Source organism: Oryctolagus cuniculus, chromosome 7 (genome assembly GCF_051225735.1).
Source record: "Oryctolagus cuniculus isolate XC-2025 breed Fujian yellow rabbit chromosome 7, ASM5122573v1, whole genome shotgun sequence".
NCBI classification, from domain to species: Eukaryota; Metazoa; Chordata; class Mammalia; order Lagomorpha; family Leporidae; genus Oryctolagus; species Oryctolagus cuniculus.
The window spans coordinates 77,613,236-77,628,587 of NC_142873.1; the positions used below are offsets into that span (position 1 = coordinate 77,613,236).

Consider the following 15,352-nt stretch of genomic DNA (forward strand, 5'->3'; position numbering starts at 1 on the left):
GTCACCCAGGGATCACACTGGGGCTGGAAATGCTCACCACTGAGACAACTGCCTTCCCCGCCACTCGATGCCTTCTTATGGGTTCTCCAAGGGGGCAGAAGTTAGTGCCATACCAGGTCTCAGCCCCCAGACGTCCTATCACCTTACGCCTGGTACAGGAAGGACTTTCTCCCGTGTCCCCCAGGGGTTGATGACAGCATGTTCCCTCCCCCAGGGCTGCCTGTGCCAGGGCAGTACCTCGCACGCAGGTCACCTGAGAGCCTTGTCACCACGCAGTTCTGGATGGGGCTGACATTTGATGCTTCTGCCCAGCCCTGGGGGACAGGACAAGGAGAGGGGGCAGGGACTGTGAGGCTCACACCTGTGAACACCTGTATGGTTTCCTGGCAAGAGGAAAAGCCAAGAGTACACGGAGCCCTGACGGCGGTTCCCGGCATGCTGGAGACTCCCACACACCCCCACGCTGTTGGAAGCTCTGTTCAAACATGCAGTTCACATGTACGCATTGAATGCTCTCAACAATTCATAGGTATCCACTGAACGCTATCAAGGGCCAGGCAGCAAGCTAAAGTCACCCCCGGCCAACTTGCTTGTGCTTTTAATACTCACGTTGCCTTTCCACACTAAGCTCAGGCAATTCAGCCCCAAGCTCTCCCACTCACCCTGAGGAACAAGGGGCCATTGGAGGTGATGCAGGCCGGGGATCAGGGACTCCAGCGTGGGGGCCTCACATCCCAGCTGTTACCCCTTTCATTAGAGAGAAGATGTGACAGCTGGGAATGGATAGGAAAGACACGGATTCTCGGCCTTTTTTCCCCAACAAGGCGTAAACGTTGTACAGCTCAATCGCACATGAGTGCCTCCATTTTCTCCTCTGTGAAGTGGACCTTGTAGCTTTGGCTTGTTGCTGAAGCAGTGGACTGAGATGATGCATCGAAAGCTCCTAGCCCGGTGCTGGTAGATTCAACTTTAGGCTGGGCGCCGTCCCCCAGAGCCTTTGGTGCTCTGCCCACACTGCAGACAGCTAGGGCAGTTCTGAGGGGCCAGTTCCTTGTGGTCGACTGTGCTACTATTTGGAGATGATTCTGACTATTTGGAAGCCTTGTACCATCCCGGTGGTCACCAGCCAGGAGGATTGCCCCATACCACTTGTGTGTGCACTGGGGAGGGAGGATCCTGTGAGGAAGGACCCAGAGAGCCACCCTCACCCCTCACCCCTCACCCCTCACCCCTTGCCCTCCCACTCACTGTCGGCTGCTCCTGCAGGGAGTCCTGCTGAGTCCTGCTGGCACATCAGCATTAGACATGCGGCATCACAGGTTGTGAGCAGGTTATTTGAAACATAAACCAGCAGAAACAAGATTGTCTCTTGATAACCCCATCTTCACTCCCCTACACTTAAAAATCTAACTTTGCCAAGCATACACAGAAGAGAGAACAGCGTAATAAGCCCAGCATTAATGGTTACCCGTATACTTTAGCAGTCAGAGTTTTTGAGTGAAAGAGGATGGCGTGGGATGACACCGTGGGAGGGAGTTGTACCCTGATCCTGCCGTGTCAAAGGCCTGGGAGCTCCCCATCTTTCCTATCCATTTCCAGCTGCCAGCTCTCCCTGGAGAGTGGAGTACTGACCCTTGGCTTACAGGGACTGAGTGAGCCTGGGACATGCGGGCCGGTGGAGCCTCCCAAGGGGACAGACCTTCCTCAGCTCCTGCCTGATCCCTGTGCTCTTGAGTTGAAAGTGAGGAAGGATCTGGCCCAGGCAGGAGGCAGCTAAGCAGGGAGCAACAACCAAGGCTCTACTCTGGCCCTGCCCCTGATCGGCCAGAGGCCACCTGCCTGCTAAGGCCACCTGTGTGCTCCAGAGGGCTTCTGTCCTCTTTTGTGGAATGGCGACAGCTGTAGAGATAAGTGTAATAAACACGGAGAGAAAGGGATGGTAACCGGACCCCAGCTGTGTGGCTCCCAGGGGGATGGGTCTGTCGCACTGGCCAGTGAATCCCTTAGCTATGTAGGCCATTCTCCCTACTCAGTGTCGGCAGCGTGTGATGCAATCAAAGCCTTCCCACCCCGGCCACGGTCATTTATTTCTGCTTTCCTTCTGAGCACCTCCACACTGGCTCAGGCAGAGGGTTGTGGAAAGAGGGTGCAATGTGGAATTAGAATATTGCTGTCCCAGATGCTGCGTCACTGGCTCAGTGACCTTGAGCAATCCCTGAACCTCCACATCTTCACTCTTGACAGTACTTTACCTTGGGATGATTTTTAAAAACTCTATAAATAGTTTTCCTTTTATCATCTTAACTAGGTTGGCTTTAGGCAAAAGTGAAGCAGGTGAAGCATTAGTTTAGCATTTTCTACTTTCTCAGACCCTGCCCTCCCCCAAGGTCCCCCTTTCCCACATACCCTTGAAGCATCAGATGTTGTGAGGCAGCCAATCAAGAAAACAGCCAATAAAATGGATACCCATCAAAGTAATTTAATCTCAGTGGGAGAAAGTCTATATTCATCAGGTGCTCAGGAGCGGCTGGCACTGAACATATTTTGTGTAGTTCCCACAGCAGTGTCATCAAGTATGGGACTATTAGCCCCATTTTTCAGGTGGGGAAACTGAGGTACAAATATGCCCTTGCTAATAATCATGCAGCCAACTAGGGAAAAAAATGGGATTCAAATGCATTCAAATGGGATTTGAAAGCAGTGCTGCTTGCTTAATCCTTTTAAGGCACTCTAGTCAGGGGATTTGAAGTATAAGGCGGTGGCCTGGCTTCAGAACTCAGCTCCTTTACATACTGCTGGGGGACCTGGCCAGGGACCATGCTTTCATCTGTAACATGGGGGTTAGGAACAGTGTGGACCCCCTCACCCACACACACACACACACACACGGTTGTTCTCAAACAAGGATTAACTCATTTTAATAACAATCTCTGGGGCCGGCGCCATGGCGCAGTGGGTTGGTCCTCTGCTTGCGGTGCTGGCATCCCATATGGGCACCAGTTCTAGTCCCGGCTGCTCCTCTTCTGATCTGGCTCTCTGCTGTGGCCTGGGAAAGCGGTGGAGGATGGCCCAAGTGCTTGGGCCTCTGCACCCATGTGGGAGACCTGAGGAAGCTCCTGGCTCCTGGCTTTGGACTGGCACAGCTCTGGTTGTTGTGGCCATCTGAAGAGTGAACCAACGGAAGGAAGACCTCTCTCTCTGTCTCTTCCTCTCACTGTCTATAGCTCTGCCTCTCAAATAAATAAATAAAATCTTAAAAAAAAAAACAATCTCTTAGATTGGCATCTGGCACATAGTGAGTGCTGTGTAAAGAGAGAGACAGAGCTCTCCCACGCACTGTTTCACTCCCCAGATACCCACAATAGCCAGGTCTGGGCCAAGTTGATACCAAGAGCCAGGAACTCCATCTGGGTCTCCCACATGGAGGCAGCGACCCAAATATTTGAGCCCTTATCTACTGCCTCCAGCGGTATGCATTAGCAGGAACCTGGAATCAGAAGTGCAGCCAGGCCCCAAGCCCAGACTCCTACGTGGGATAGGAGTGTTTCATGTGCTGGCTTAACCACCGCACAGAACACACACTCCTATTTTTAATTATTAAAGCAGTGGGTGCCCAGTGGAAAAAGTTCAAATAGTTTAGGATGGCATGAAAGAACAAGAAGGTCCCCTCTTGCTCACCCATCCATTTCACTTCTCAGTTCACTGGGAGGAAATTCGTCCAGACATTTTGCACATAATCCCACACTTATGCACACAAATAAAGAAGCTTGTTGTTTTACATCAAAAGGATGACTTGATGTTTTCACTTAATGTTTCATAACCATCTTTCTGTGTCAGTACCTATGGAATTGCCTCATTCTTACCAGCTGCATAGTGTGTGCCAGAAGATAGATGGACCATGATTTAACCACCCTCTGCAGCAGCCCTCAGGCCCGTAAGGCCCGCTAAATCATTTGGTTGGCCTGGCCCTGCCAAGGCAACCGCAGGCGGGACTCGACGGTCAGTAAGTCTATAGCAGGCTAACTTTTAAGTTGGTGATTTTGCCCACGAATGACATTGTAAAGATGCAAATGGCCCTTGGCAGAAAAAAGGTTCCCCATCCCCACCCCTGCACTACAGAGACACTGCACAGGGCACTGCCATGACCTCTGATCATGTGCGTTTGAACATGTGCATGTGAGTACATGCTCTCAAAGACGGAATCAGTCTGTCCAAGTGAGCCAGGCTTTCCTGTGTGGGCAGCTGGGAGCTTCTCTGTTCTGCGCCATTCCCGCAGGCACCCCCTGCCCTGTACATGCCGCAGTCACCACGGCCGCCCTGCTGGGGCACTTGGCTGCTTCCAAACTGCGCCCTTGCTGGGCAATTGGGTGGCCATTGCCCCTGGAGTTCACCTACATCTGTTTTCTCTCCAGTTCTATGGGAAGGCCTTTGTTTCCCCGAGCTCACCCCACTCCTCCCTGTTTTCACCATCATCACTGGCAGTCCCTTCGCACAGGGGACACTTGCTGCAGCCCGCGCTTCTCTCACTCTGCATGGTTGCCCGGATGATCAAGGCCCCGGCAGTGGGTTCACCCCTGTAGCTCCCGGGGCTAGTAATGCTGTCCCCAAAGTAGGTGCTTGGTGTGCTTGTCCATAAAGTTGCATTTTAAATACTAAAAACAGAGTATGTGTACTGTCAGAAAAAAAAAATAGGAAAGCTGTGTAAGTGAGAAAGTTAAAATCACCTGGGATCTTAGTGGGCTCGGAGCTATTTAGTGTATCTCCTTCCGGTTGTTGAATTTAAATCTAGAAGCTCACTAATGACAAGCTGGTAATTAGATTAAGGAAGTATGTGGGGAACAGTGGCCAGAGTTTGTGGATTAGGCCAGCCCTGACGAGGTGGTGGTACTCCTTATTTGTTACTCTCGGGGCTTAGCAGGCTAGGAAATTTCCAATTGTTATTCCTTAATGTGTGTTGCTGATGCCTGCCCCGGCTGCTTGTGGGTGAGAGTATGGGCTGGGACTGGAAAGATGTCTCCGTTGCAGGAGGGGATCCCTCCAGGTGGGGTGCTGCTTGGCAAAGCCTCTTGCGCTGCCCAGCAGTCACCGTTGTGTTGTCCTTTCATTCATCTGGGCTGAGACAGTCCTGGGCTTTGCTGTTTGAAAATTTAAGTACAAGTCAGCTTTGGCGAGAGGAAACTGGAATCCTCAAACTGTTTACCGCACAGCCCACATCCCTAGCATTCTGTCTAGCTAGCCTAGCGTGAGCTTTATGGTAGTGCAAAGAGGAAAGTCCAAAGGGTCTAGAGCTGAGCTCACCCATTCAATAAATAAGTCCCGGGTGCCAATCAAGCGCCAGGCTCCAAACTGAGCACAAAACAAAAGCAAAACCAGTCGTCAACCTTACAGTCCGCAGGGCAACAGCTATTAAGTAGCCACGACAGAAATAAATGTGTAATTCCCACCTGTGACAAATCCCAGGCTGGGGAAGGTGCCACGGGCAGCCCGTGCCCAGGAGCCCGACTGCGGCGGCGTGTTAGGGATGGTTTCCTGGAGAACAGGACAGCTGAGCTGGGATTGGTTATTTACAGTAAAATGGGGACACTGCCCCCTTAGGCTTGCAGAGACACCGATGAAGAGTGGTGGTGCACAGGCGCGAGCTCTGGGAAATGCTCAGCACGGCGCGGGCCTGCAGGAGGCAGCTGTTCCCTGGCTTCTCCTGCGTCTGTCATCAAGGCAGGCATTCCCCGGGGAACTCCAACTGAAGACCTTCCACTCGCGCCTCTTGCCCCTGCCTCTTCCCCAGGCAGCGGGGGTCAGACAGCCCCGGGGGTCAGCCTCTGTTCCGCCACTTACATCTCGTATGAATTTGAGTAAGTTACTTAACTGGTAAAACTCACTTTTCTCCTTTGTGAAAAGGGAGCAATAATGGTATAGCTTGTGGCTTGAAGATTGTAAAGCACTTGGCATAGTATTGGGTGTGTGGTTACACTCCTCAACCAATTGTAGCTATTGTTGCTGGAACTATTGATGTTGCTAATTATTAACTCTTGCCAATTATTGCTTGGTAGTAGCTTTGTTTCTTCACTTCCATTCCCACTGCCACAAGCCTAGGGAAAGCCGTTGTCATGTGACAACAAGGTCATTGCCATAGCCTTCTAATCATTGTCTCCACCTTGGCTCTCATTTCCCCAATTCATTCTGCTGGCTTCCCTATTGCGCTTCCTAAGATCACATGCTTTGCGTATGTCACCTCTTTTCTTTAGTATTGTCATGGAAAAAGTATTTGCAGTTTACAGCATAAAGAGTTAAGTTTCCTATGAGCTTATAGCTAGCAACTAAGATGCCCTCATCCCACACAGGAGCGCACACTCTGTGGATCAGCAGTTTTACCTCTGGAAATGTATCTTACAGTTATACTTGTATGCTATATTCATTACAGTGTTGTTTGTCACAGGAAACAAGCTACGTGTCTAGTAAATTATGGTACATCTCTCCAAAGAAATGCCATGTGGAAAAGAGTCCCTCTGTACTAATATGGGAAAGCATCCAAGATCTATTATTGCTAAGTGATTAAAGAAAAAGCAAAGACTGGAATAATGGATATTGATGTTATGTTTTGTGTAGGGGTGGGGGATAAAGACACACACAGGATTCTAATGGCAGTGCTTGCCTGTCATAGGAAGGGGGCTGAGCAGGTGGGAGACAGAAGTGAGAGAGCTACTTCACTCTATTCTCCTCTGCCTCTCTTAATTTGTAAACCATGTGAATTTTATCTAATCAAAAACCTCATTACAGTTACTCTCATTACTCATCCATTAATGTGGTGAGCACCTACCATGTGCTAGGCACTGGGGTACAAAGGTGAATGAGATTGTGGCGTGGTGGAAAGACCCATTGAACTTGAGGTTAAAACACATAGCTCACCAGGTATACAGCTTGGCACATAGTAGGCATGCAGAAAGTATTAATTGGGGGAATTTGTGGCTGAAGCTACTTAAGCTTTCTGCTTCCTCCCATATAAAATGGGACTGGAGATGCCTCTTGTCTCATAGCTACATTGTGAAAACAAATGCTAGAATGTGTGATCAGCTCTACTGAGAGTTAAAATCTGGGGCCGGTGCCATGGCTCTCTTGGTTAATCCTCTGCCTGCGGCGCCGGCATCCCATATGGGCGCCAGGTTCTAGTCCCGGTTGCTCCTCTTCCAGTCCTGCTCTCTGCTGCGGCCCCAGAGGGCAGTGGAAGATGGCCCAGGTGCTTGGGCTCCTGCACCCGCGTGGGAGACCAGGAGGAAGCACCTGGCTCCTGGCTTCAGATCGGCTAGTTGCGGCCATAGCGGCTATTTGGGGGGTGAACCAACGGAAGGAAGACCTTTCTCTCTGTCTCTCTCTCACTGTCTAACTCTACGTGTTAAAAAAAAAAAGAAAGAGAGAGAGAGAGAGAGAGAGTGAGTTAAAATCCACACTCTGCACATATTCACATCCATTATTTCCTGGACTCCTCATGGGAACCCTGGCGGTAGGTGGTGGGTGTGTATGTTCACATACCACGAGGAAACGAGGGACGGAGAGGAAGAAGGATTGCCCCAAGCTGCTCTGGGTATGAGTTGTCTTCTGGTCTTTCTACCTCTCCATGATGGCCCACAAGACTTGGCATACTTCAGAAAAACACCATTGTCACTGACACTTCAGAGCAACAGGAAATCCGCAGCTGGCTGGCTGATGCCTCAGCTTAGAAGCGCACCAGCTGGTCTGCTTGACCTTCTCTGCACTAAACACTTTGGGAAAATCCAACAAAGTCAAAGATGTGTGAGTCTAACAATGCAGGGACCATAAAGATTAACCCACCTGCCCCTTCACAAGGAAAACAGAGAAACTCATTCCCGAGGGTGCAAGGGTGTTGCATTTGTAATTTTGTGGAGTTGTCAACAGCTCTTAGAGGGATGAAAATGATACAGAATACACCCAATGAGAGACAATTTATAAAGTAAATGTTTTACTGACTGCAGATCTGTGTACAAATGAATTTTTGTAAACTGAAGAAGAGTTCACTTTTATCAAATGTGACACACTCACGTAACCAGCACCTGGTTTAACAGCACCCACCCCTTATGAAAATAACCATCTTCATATATATATATATATATATATATGGAGGAAGGCAGAGTTATAGAGAGAGGGTGAGAGAGAGAGAGATTTTTCATCTGCTGGTTCACTCCCCAAACAGCCAGAAAATCACCAAAGCCCGGAGCCTCCTCTGGGTCTCCCACGTGGGTGCAGGGGCCCAAGCACTGGGCCTCCTCCACTGCTTTTCCCAGGCCATCAGCAGGAAGCTGGATCAGCAGCAAGGACTTGAATTGGCGCCCACATGGGATGCGGCATCACATGTGGAGGCCCGACCTGCTAAGCCACAATGCTTGCTGGCCCTACCTACCACCTTCATGCTTAACATCAAAGATAACATTTTGACTGCTTTTGAAGGTTTGTGTAAATGGAATTCTATATTCTGTACATATTTGCGTCTAGTTTCTTTCACTTAGTGTCATGAGATTTACTCGGTTTTTTTAAAGATTTATTTGAAAGGCAAAGTTAGAGAGAGAGAGAGAGAGAGAGAGAGAGAGAGAGAGAGAGACTCAGACTCTTCCATTAGCTAGTTCACTCTCCAAATGGCCACAACAAGAGGGCTGGGCCAGGCCAGAGCCAGGAGCCAGGAGCCAGGAGCTTCTTCTGGGTCTCCCTCATTAATGCAGGGGCCCAAGCACTTGGGCCATCCTCACTGCCTTCCCAGGTACATTAGCAGAGAGCAGATCAGAAGTGGAGCAGCTGGGACTCGAATAGGTGCCCAGATGGCTATACAGGGCCGGCCCGAAATTCACTCATCAATAGCTCACTCATTGCTACTACTGCATAGTGTTCCATAGTTTCTCTCTCCTGTTGATGGACATTCACACTGTTTTCAATCTATAAAGATGCTATGCACATTTCTGGCCGGCGCCGCGGCTCACTAGGCTAATCCTCCGCCTAGCGGCGCCGGCACACCAGGTTCTAGTCCCGGTCGGGGCGCCGGATTCTGTCCCGGTTGCCCCTCTTCCAGGCCAGCTCTCTGCTGTGGCCAGGGAGTGCAGTGGAGGATGGCCCAGGTGCTTGGGCCCTGCACCCCATGGGAGACCAGGAAAAGCACCTGGCTCCTGGCTCCTGCCATCGGATCAGCGCGGTGCGCCGGCCGCAGCGCGCCGGCCGGGGCGGCCATTGGAGGGTGAACCAACGGCAAAGGAAGACCTTTCTCTCTGTCTCTCTCTCTCACTGTCCACTCTGCCTGTCAAAAAAATTAAAATAAAAAAAAAGATGCTATGCACATTTCTAAACATCTTTTGGTGAACATGAGCATACACCTTTGTTAGATATGTACTTACTGGCAGAATTGTTGGGTCACAGGATATGTGTTAATTTAGCTTTAGTAGATAATGCCAAACAGACTTCTAAAGTGGTTATAAGACATTCACTTTGGCTACTAATATTGTCAGATGGTTTCATTTTAGCCATACTGGTGGCTGCACATTTAATTTTCAACTTGCATTTCTGGGATGATTAATAAATTGAGAACTTTTTTGTGTGCTTTTTTTTTTTTTTTTGAGAAATACATATTTATCCTCTCTGGGAAAATGCCTATTAAAATATTCTACCCACCCATATTAAATTTTATTTTCTTTTGCTTTTTAAAAGATTTATTTATTTATTTATTTGAAAAGAAAGTGACAGGGAGAGACAGGGATGGAAAAGTCTTCTAACCACAGGTTCACTCCCCAAATGCCTGCCACAGCTGGGCTGGGCCAGGCCAAAGCCAGGAACCTGGAACTTTTTCTGGGTCTCCCATGCGAATAGCAGGGACCCAAGTACTTGGGCCATCTTCTGCTGCCTTCTCAGGGGCATTGGCAGGAAGTTGGATGGAAGTGGAGCAGCTGGGACTTGAACCCACTCCACTATGGGATGCAGGTGTCCCAAGCAGCAGTTTAGTCTACTATGCCACAACACCTGCCCCTAAATTTGATTTTCTACTTGGTCCGTACTGATTTGCCGCTGTTCTTTATACATTCCGTATTCTAGAACTTTATTGGGTTTATGTGCTACAATTATGCTTTTCTCCTTGGCTTGGCTCTTTAGTGATGGTGGTTTTCCATGAACAGATGTTCTTAATTCTAATATTCAATGTTCAGGTTTTTTCCTTTTTAGTTAGTACTATATGTTTTTAAGCCGTCTCAGTCTACCCCAACCAAGATCAGGAAGGTATTTTCTTTAGATACTGTTATGGCTTTACCTTTTACATTGATCTAAAATGCATCTAGACTTTCTCTTGTTTGCATGGTGTGTGAGGTAGGGGTCAGGATTCCTTTATCCTCTCCTGTGCTTGTTCTGTGGATCCAGCGTCGTTTACTGGGCAGACAGACCATTCTACCCAACTGTACCTTTGACCAAGTAAACTGGCCCTACGGATGGATGTACTGTAGACCGGTTTCCGGACCCTCTTTGGTGGGCCTGACCACACTCTACTGCTGCAATGGCTTTGTAATCTGATCCTGCGAATGAATCCTGCAGTGGGCTCCAATTCTCAACCCCACGAAACACCTTCACCTCGCACTTTTTTCCTCACCCAACCCCTGCGAGTGTGGCTGATTCGCCTGTTCCCGTGTGGTTACCTGGGTCTCTGTCCCATCAAAACCCTAAACTGAAAGGCAGCCAGGTGTCTGCGGATAGCAATCAGCCGGATAATTAAGTGAGGCGGGCGAGGCTGTCTCTCCCGGGAGGGCTTCAGCGAGGAAAGGGTCGACACACACCCTGGACGAGCGGCCTCTCGGTGGGAAGTCGTGCGGAGAGCCAAACTGAATCCCTGGCCGAGGAGGGCCAGGCGAGGTCGCCGAATGTAAATATCGCGGGGGGTTCCGTAGGGCCCCGCGAATCGGCTCGCCGGGGTGGGGCCGCCAAGCCGCAAATCACCAGTTGAGGGCTGGAGCGCACGGCGCCGGCTCAGAGCAGCGCCTGCCGCCGCCGGGACGGGGGCCGGGGCGGAGCGGCGCGCGGGCTTCTCGGCGGGCGCGCCCGGCGGACCATGAGCGGACTCGGCCGGCGGAGCGGCGGCGGCGCGGGGCGCCTCTGAGCCCCAGCCCCAGCGCCCGGGCGCGGGAGGTGAGTCTGGGCTGTTGGCGCGCGGCTGCGGCTCCTCCCGGGTAGCCGGGGCCTCCCGCGCCCGGTGGGAACGGGCTGGGAAGTTTGTTGGTCAGGGTTAGGCTCCGGGGAAAGTCGAGCCGCGCTTGTTGTTGTTTTCCCCCGAGGAGATGGAGGCGGCGTTGGGGGTGGGGGTGGGGGTGGCCGAAGTCGGGACCGAGCGGGCCCCGGACGCTCCGGGACGTGGCCCGCGGCGATCTCCAGCGAGTATCGCTGCCCCGTGCCTCTGCTGCGGCATCTTCCCGGCGCTGGCCTCGCCCGACCCCGGCCCTGCCCGCTCGGCGCGCGGCCGGCCGGTTGGAGAGGGGGAGAGGCGAGGGCCCGGCGGGCTCCGCTGGAAGCCCGGGGCTGGGAGGGGGTGAGCGGCCGCAGCGCTCCCGGGAAGTTTGCAGAGAAAGCTCAGGAGCCTGCCCCAAGGCTGTGGACACCGCCTCCCTCCCTCGGTCTCGCTTTGTTGGGAAGGAGTGAACGGTCGGCTGTGTGGCTCCCGGACGCCACACAGTCCTTCCAGCGCAGCCCGGCCGCCCCGCGCGGAAGCCGGGATCAGGTGTAGACGCCGGTCCGGAGCCGCGGGCGGGGCGCGGTGTTGCGGGGGCGCGATGAAGGTTGGCCGGGCCAGGCCAGGGGGGTGTGCTGGAGAGCTCTTGGTTTTGGTGCCAAGGGGAAAACCGTGTGCCCAAGTCGTGTCTTCTTTCGCTTGAAATCTTTCTGCCGAGCTGGAAAGTGGAGCCGAGCGTTCGGAGCCTGCGCTAAGCCTCGGCTCTTATCGCCCAAGGCTACGTGGAAAGAACCTTGGCGAGGGCAGGTCGGGCTCGCTCGGAGTTGCCAGGGACGGAGGCCCGGCTCGGCACGGGGAAACCCGCAGGCAGTGTGGGTGCCAGGCGGCTGCCGAGTGGAGCGATCACCTGGCCTTGGCCCCGCGCTCGCCGCCGCCCGGACTCCAGCCTTCCCCAAGCTGCTGCCGGGACAGGCTTGCTGACATTTCCAGGGTGATTAACTCAGACCTCAGTCTCCTGTTCGTGGAGAGAGAGCTGCTTGTGGGCTCGATGCTTCGGAACTTCGTGGTGTAAATCCTGGGCTGTGCTGCTTGAAATACAGTCCATGGGAGAGTTATTCATACTGTAATCACTCGGCTAGGCTTCGTAAGTTTACTTCAAAAGTAAAGGGATACTCTTAATTCCTAAACTCCAGCAGAGTTTCCTTCTAAGTGGATAAAGCCAGTTTTGTAGCTGTGGTGCCCCCATTGCCCTTCCTACCACTCCGCAGCAAGTACCGCAAACCCAAACTGCAAATTCTGGGTCCTGATCATACCAGGCAACTGAGGCGGTTACAGTTCCAGAGTTAAAAACACGCTAGAACGTTCTTAAAGCCTTTGTCAGACAAGCGTCTGTGACTTTGGAGAAGATCCCATTTCAGAAGTAAAAGAGACAAATCTCAAGGAGTAGGCTGCTTATCTCTGCCTCGACTTGTGAGATCATCCGTTTCTTTGAGACATCTTTGTAAGGCAAAGTGAGTTGGGCCACTGTTCACAAGCATTTGAAAGCACAGTGGCTGAGCAGGGTCAGGGGAGCAGCACGCACACTGAGTTGTCAGGGCACCCTTGTCCCTCACACGCAGAATTATCTCATATTTCCATATCCAGACATACGGCCTTTGACCTTTGTATGGATTTCAAGATCAAGGCAGGACACTGTGTGCATAGGAGAGAGGTGAAGTCCAATGGCCAAGGTCCCAACTGGACTTTAAAGACTGCATCCAGGGGGCTGGATTGTGGTCAGTGGGTTCAGCCGCCACTTGGGACACCAGCATCCCGGCTTCCTATCCAGTGTCCTGCACATGCACGTGGGAAGTCAGTGAGGATGACCTGGATACTTGGGCCCCTGCCACCCTTCTGGGAGCCCAGGATGGAGTTCACAGTTCAGTTGCTGTTGTGTCCACTTGGGGAGTGAACTAGCAGATGGAAGATCGATCTCTCTCTCCCTCTCTCTCTCTCTTTCAAATAAATAAATCAGTCTTAAAAAAAAAAAAAAAAAGGTATCCAGGCACGTTTGCTGTGCTTGTAAGAAGGATCTTCAAAAAGTTTGTGCAAATGTGTATTATGTAAAAACGAGGCACTGATTTCAAAAAATTTTTTTTCACGAAAACATTTCTCTTGATTCTACTTTTTTTTTTTTTAATTGACGTTTCTTTTTTTTTTTAATTTGTTTATCTGAGAGGCAGAGGTACAGAGGGGTCTTCCATCCACGGGTTTACTCTGCAAATGGCCACAATGGCCAGAGCAGGGCCAATTCGAAGATGGGAACCAGGTGCTTCTTCCAGGTCTCTCTCACAGGTGCAGGGACCCAAGCGCTTGGGCCATCTTCCACGCTTTCCCAGGCCACCGGCAAAGAGCTGGATCAGAAGCGGAGCAGCCAGGGCTTGAACTGGCACCCATATGGGGTTCCGGTGCTGCAGGTGGCGGCGTAACCTTCCATGCCAGCCCCAATTCTACTTTGTATTGAACTTTTGAAGGAGCAAAGTAGCCGTCTGCAGCACCCAGCACAGGACCAGGGCACAGATGTGTGACTTTTGAACGAATTCTCCTGTGGACTGTGTGGTGCCTCATGGCTGTCAGTGGATTCTGTTGCCTCAGTCAGCAGTTCTGAGAGGAAGTTGCTCTGTACCAAAGAACCTCAAGAGCCCAGGGGTTCTCAGCCCTCTTGCCTTAAACATGGGGGTCTTTGAAAAGACTGATGCCAGTGGCCTGCCCAGAGATTCTCATTTCATTGCTGTCTGGGTTGTGACTTGGGCATCTGCATTTTGTCAGCTTCCCAGAGGATTCTTACGTGCAGCTGGGTTGAGGACCACTTTCATGTTTTCAGAACTCACTCCTTGCCTTAGGCCTTGTAAGCTGGAAGCAGCCCTGGTGAGAGAGAAGGGATGTGATTCATGGGTGGTTGTATGCTCCCTGGCAAGCTAAGAGGTTCTCACATCAGCTTACAGTAGGCTGAGGGATCCTTCTCTATTTTAAATATTCCTTTATGTTAATGACGCTTAAACATCTCCATCTGCCCTCAGCTCCTCGCCTCATATCCCTAACCTCCTCCTGGACTGCACTGTCCCCTGGCGTGCCACGTGCCAGAGCTCCAGTGTAAGTTTGTCCTCCCTCCTGCAGGCGCCCCCCTCTGAAACCACTCTGCACCCTATAGCATCTGGCTGTCCTCCCGGCCACACTGTGTCCTTGCTTTCCCAGCCCTGCCGCTGCCCCAGCTCAGGCTGCGTCCTCATCCCCTGGTGGATTCTTGCTGTCAGCCTGAACTAGCTCCCTGCCTCCAGCGTGGCCTGCTTCCAGCCAAGCCCATAAGCGCCGCAGGTCAGACTTCAAGATCTGCTCCCCGCCATACCACACAGCCTGTGGCGACAGCTCCGTGCCTGCACACCTCTGCCCTCGTGGCATCCTCTTACAAGGTTTCCGCTGTAAACTTCAGCCTTGCACGGTGCTTTGGCTCCGCAGTTGAGATGCAACACGAGTCCTTTTGTACAAATTACGAGTTGTGTGGTTCCTTCCAGCAGAAGGGTCTGCCCATGTGAGTTACATTAGTCTCTGGTAGAGTTCCTAATTGGGGCTCAGCTGTCTTTGTTCCTCCCAGCTGCTTCTGTAGGGCAGGCCCTTAAATGTCTTTGGTGTTGAAGGCAGGAAGGAGAGGTGCTGACATTTGTGGTTATCAGAATAAAGTGGGTGAGTTGCTCAGGGCCGTCTTAGAACATTTGAGCCCAATCTGGAAGTGTAGCTGGATCTGGGATAAGCCAGGAAGGAACAGGCTGCCAGAGACCCTGCAAGCTACCGTGACTTGTGCTTCTCACACTAGCTTGGAAATGGGTTTGTTCACTAGCGTAGCCCCTTGCACAGGAAGAGGCCTCCCCACCTCTCTGAAATGACCCAGGCCTGCCCACCAGGAGGGAGGGTGCTATAGCTTGAAGAGGCCAAGAGTTCACAGCTGGGGTGGGGCAGGGAGTATAGAGCGGGGAATCCTGGTCACCTACGTCACTGGTGGTCAGGCAGGGGGGCCAGGGAGTTTGGTTTCTCTTTTAATAACAATGATTAACAGTGAGTGAGTGCTGACAGGGTGCCAGGTACTGGCCAGGACTCAGTCCCATTGTTCTGCACCTGCTG

General features: G+C 51.8%; 1 protein-coding gene across 9 annotated transcripts in view; it reads left to right on the forward strand.

Moving 5' to 3' along the window:
• Positions 1 to 15,352, forward strand: part of BCAR3 (BCAR3 adaptor protein, NSP family member) — a 142,930-nt gene that overhangs the window by 13,979 nt on the left and 113,599 nt on the right. Inside the window, exon 1 of one of the 9 annotated variants that reach the window (XM_089300327.1) lies at positions 5,582 to 5,852. The exons of 3 other annotated variants lie outside the window; for them this stretch is intronic. In XM_089300327.1, coding sequence (XP_089156453.1) covers positions 5,612 to 5,852 — 241 coding nt within the window. In that variant the 5' untranslated portion in view covers positions 5,582 to 5,611. Of the gene's footprint in view, positions 1 to 5,581; positions 5,853 to 10,361; positions 10,898 to 10,983; positions 11,161 to 14,832; positions 14,918 to 15,352 lie in introns of those variants that run through there. 5 more of the 9 variants (XR_016210895.1, XM_089300321.1, XM_089300323.1 and 2 more) reach the window with 5 other exon arrangements.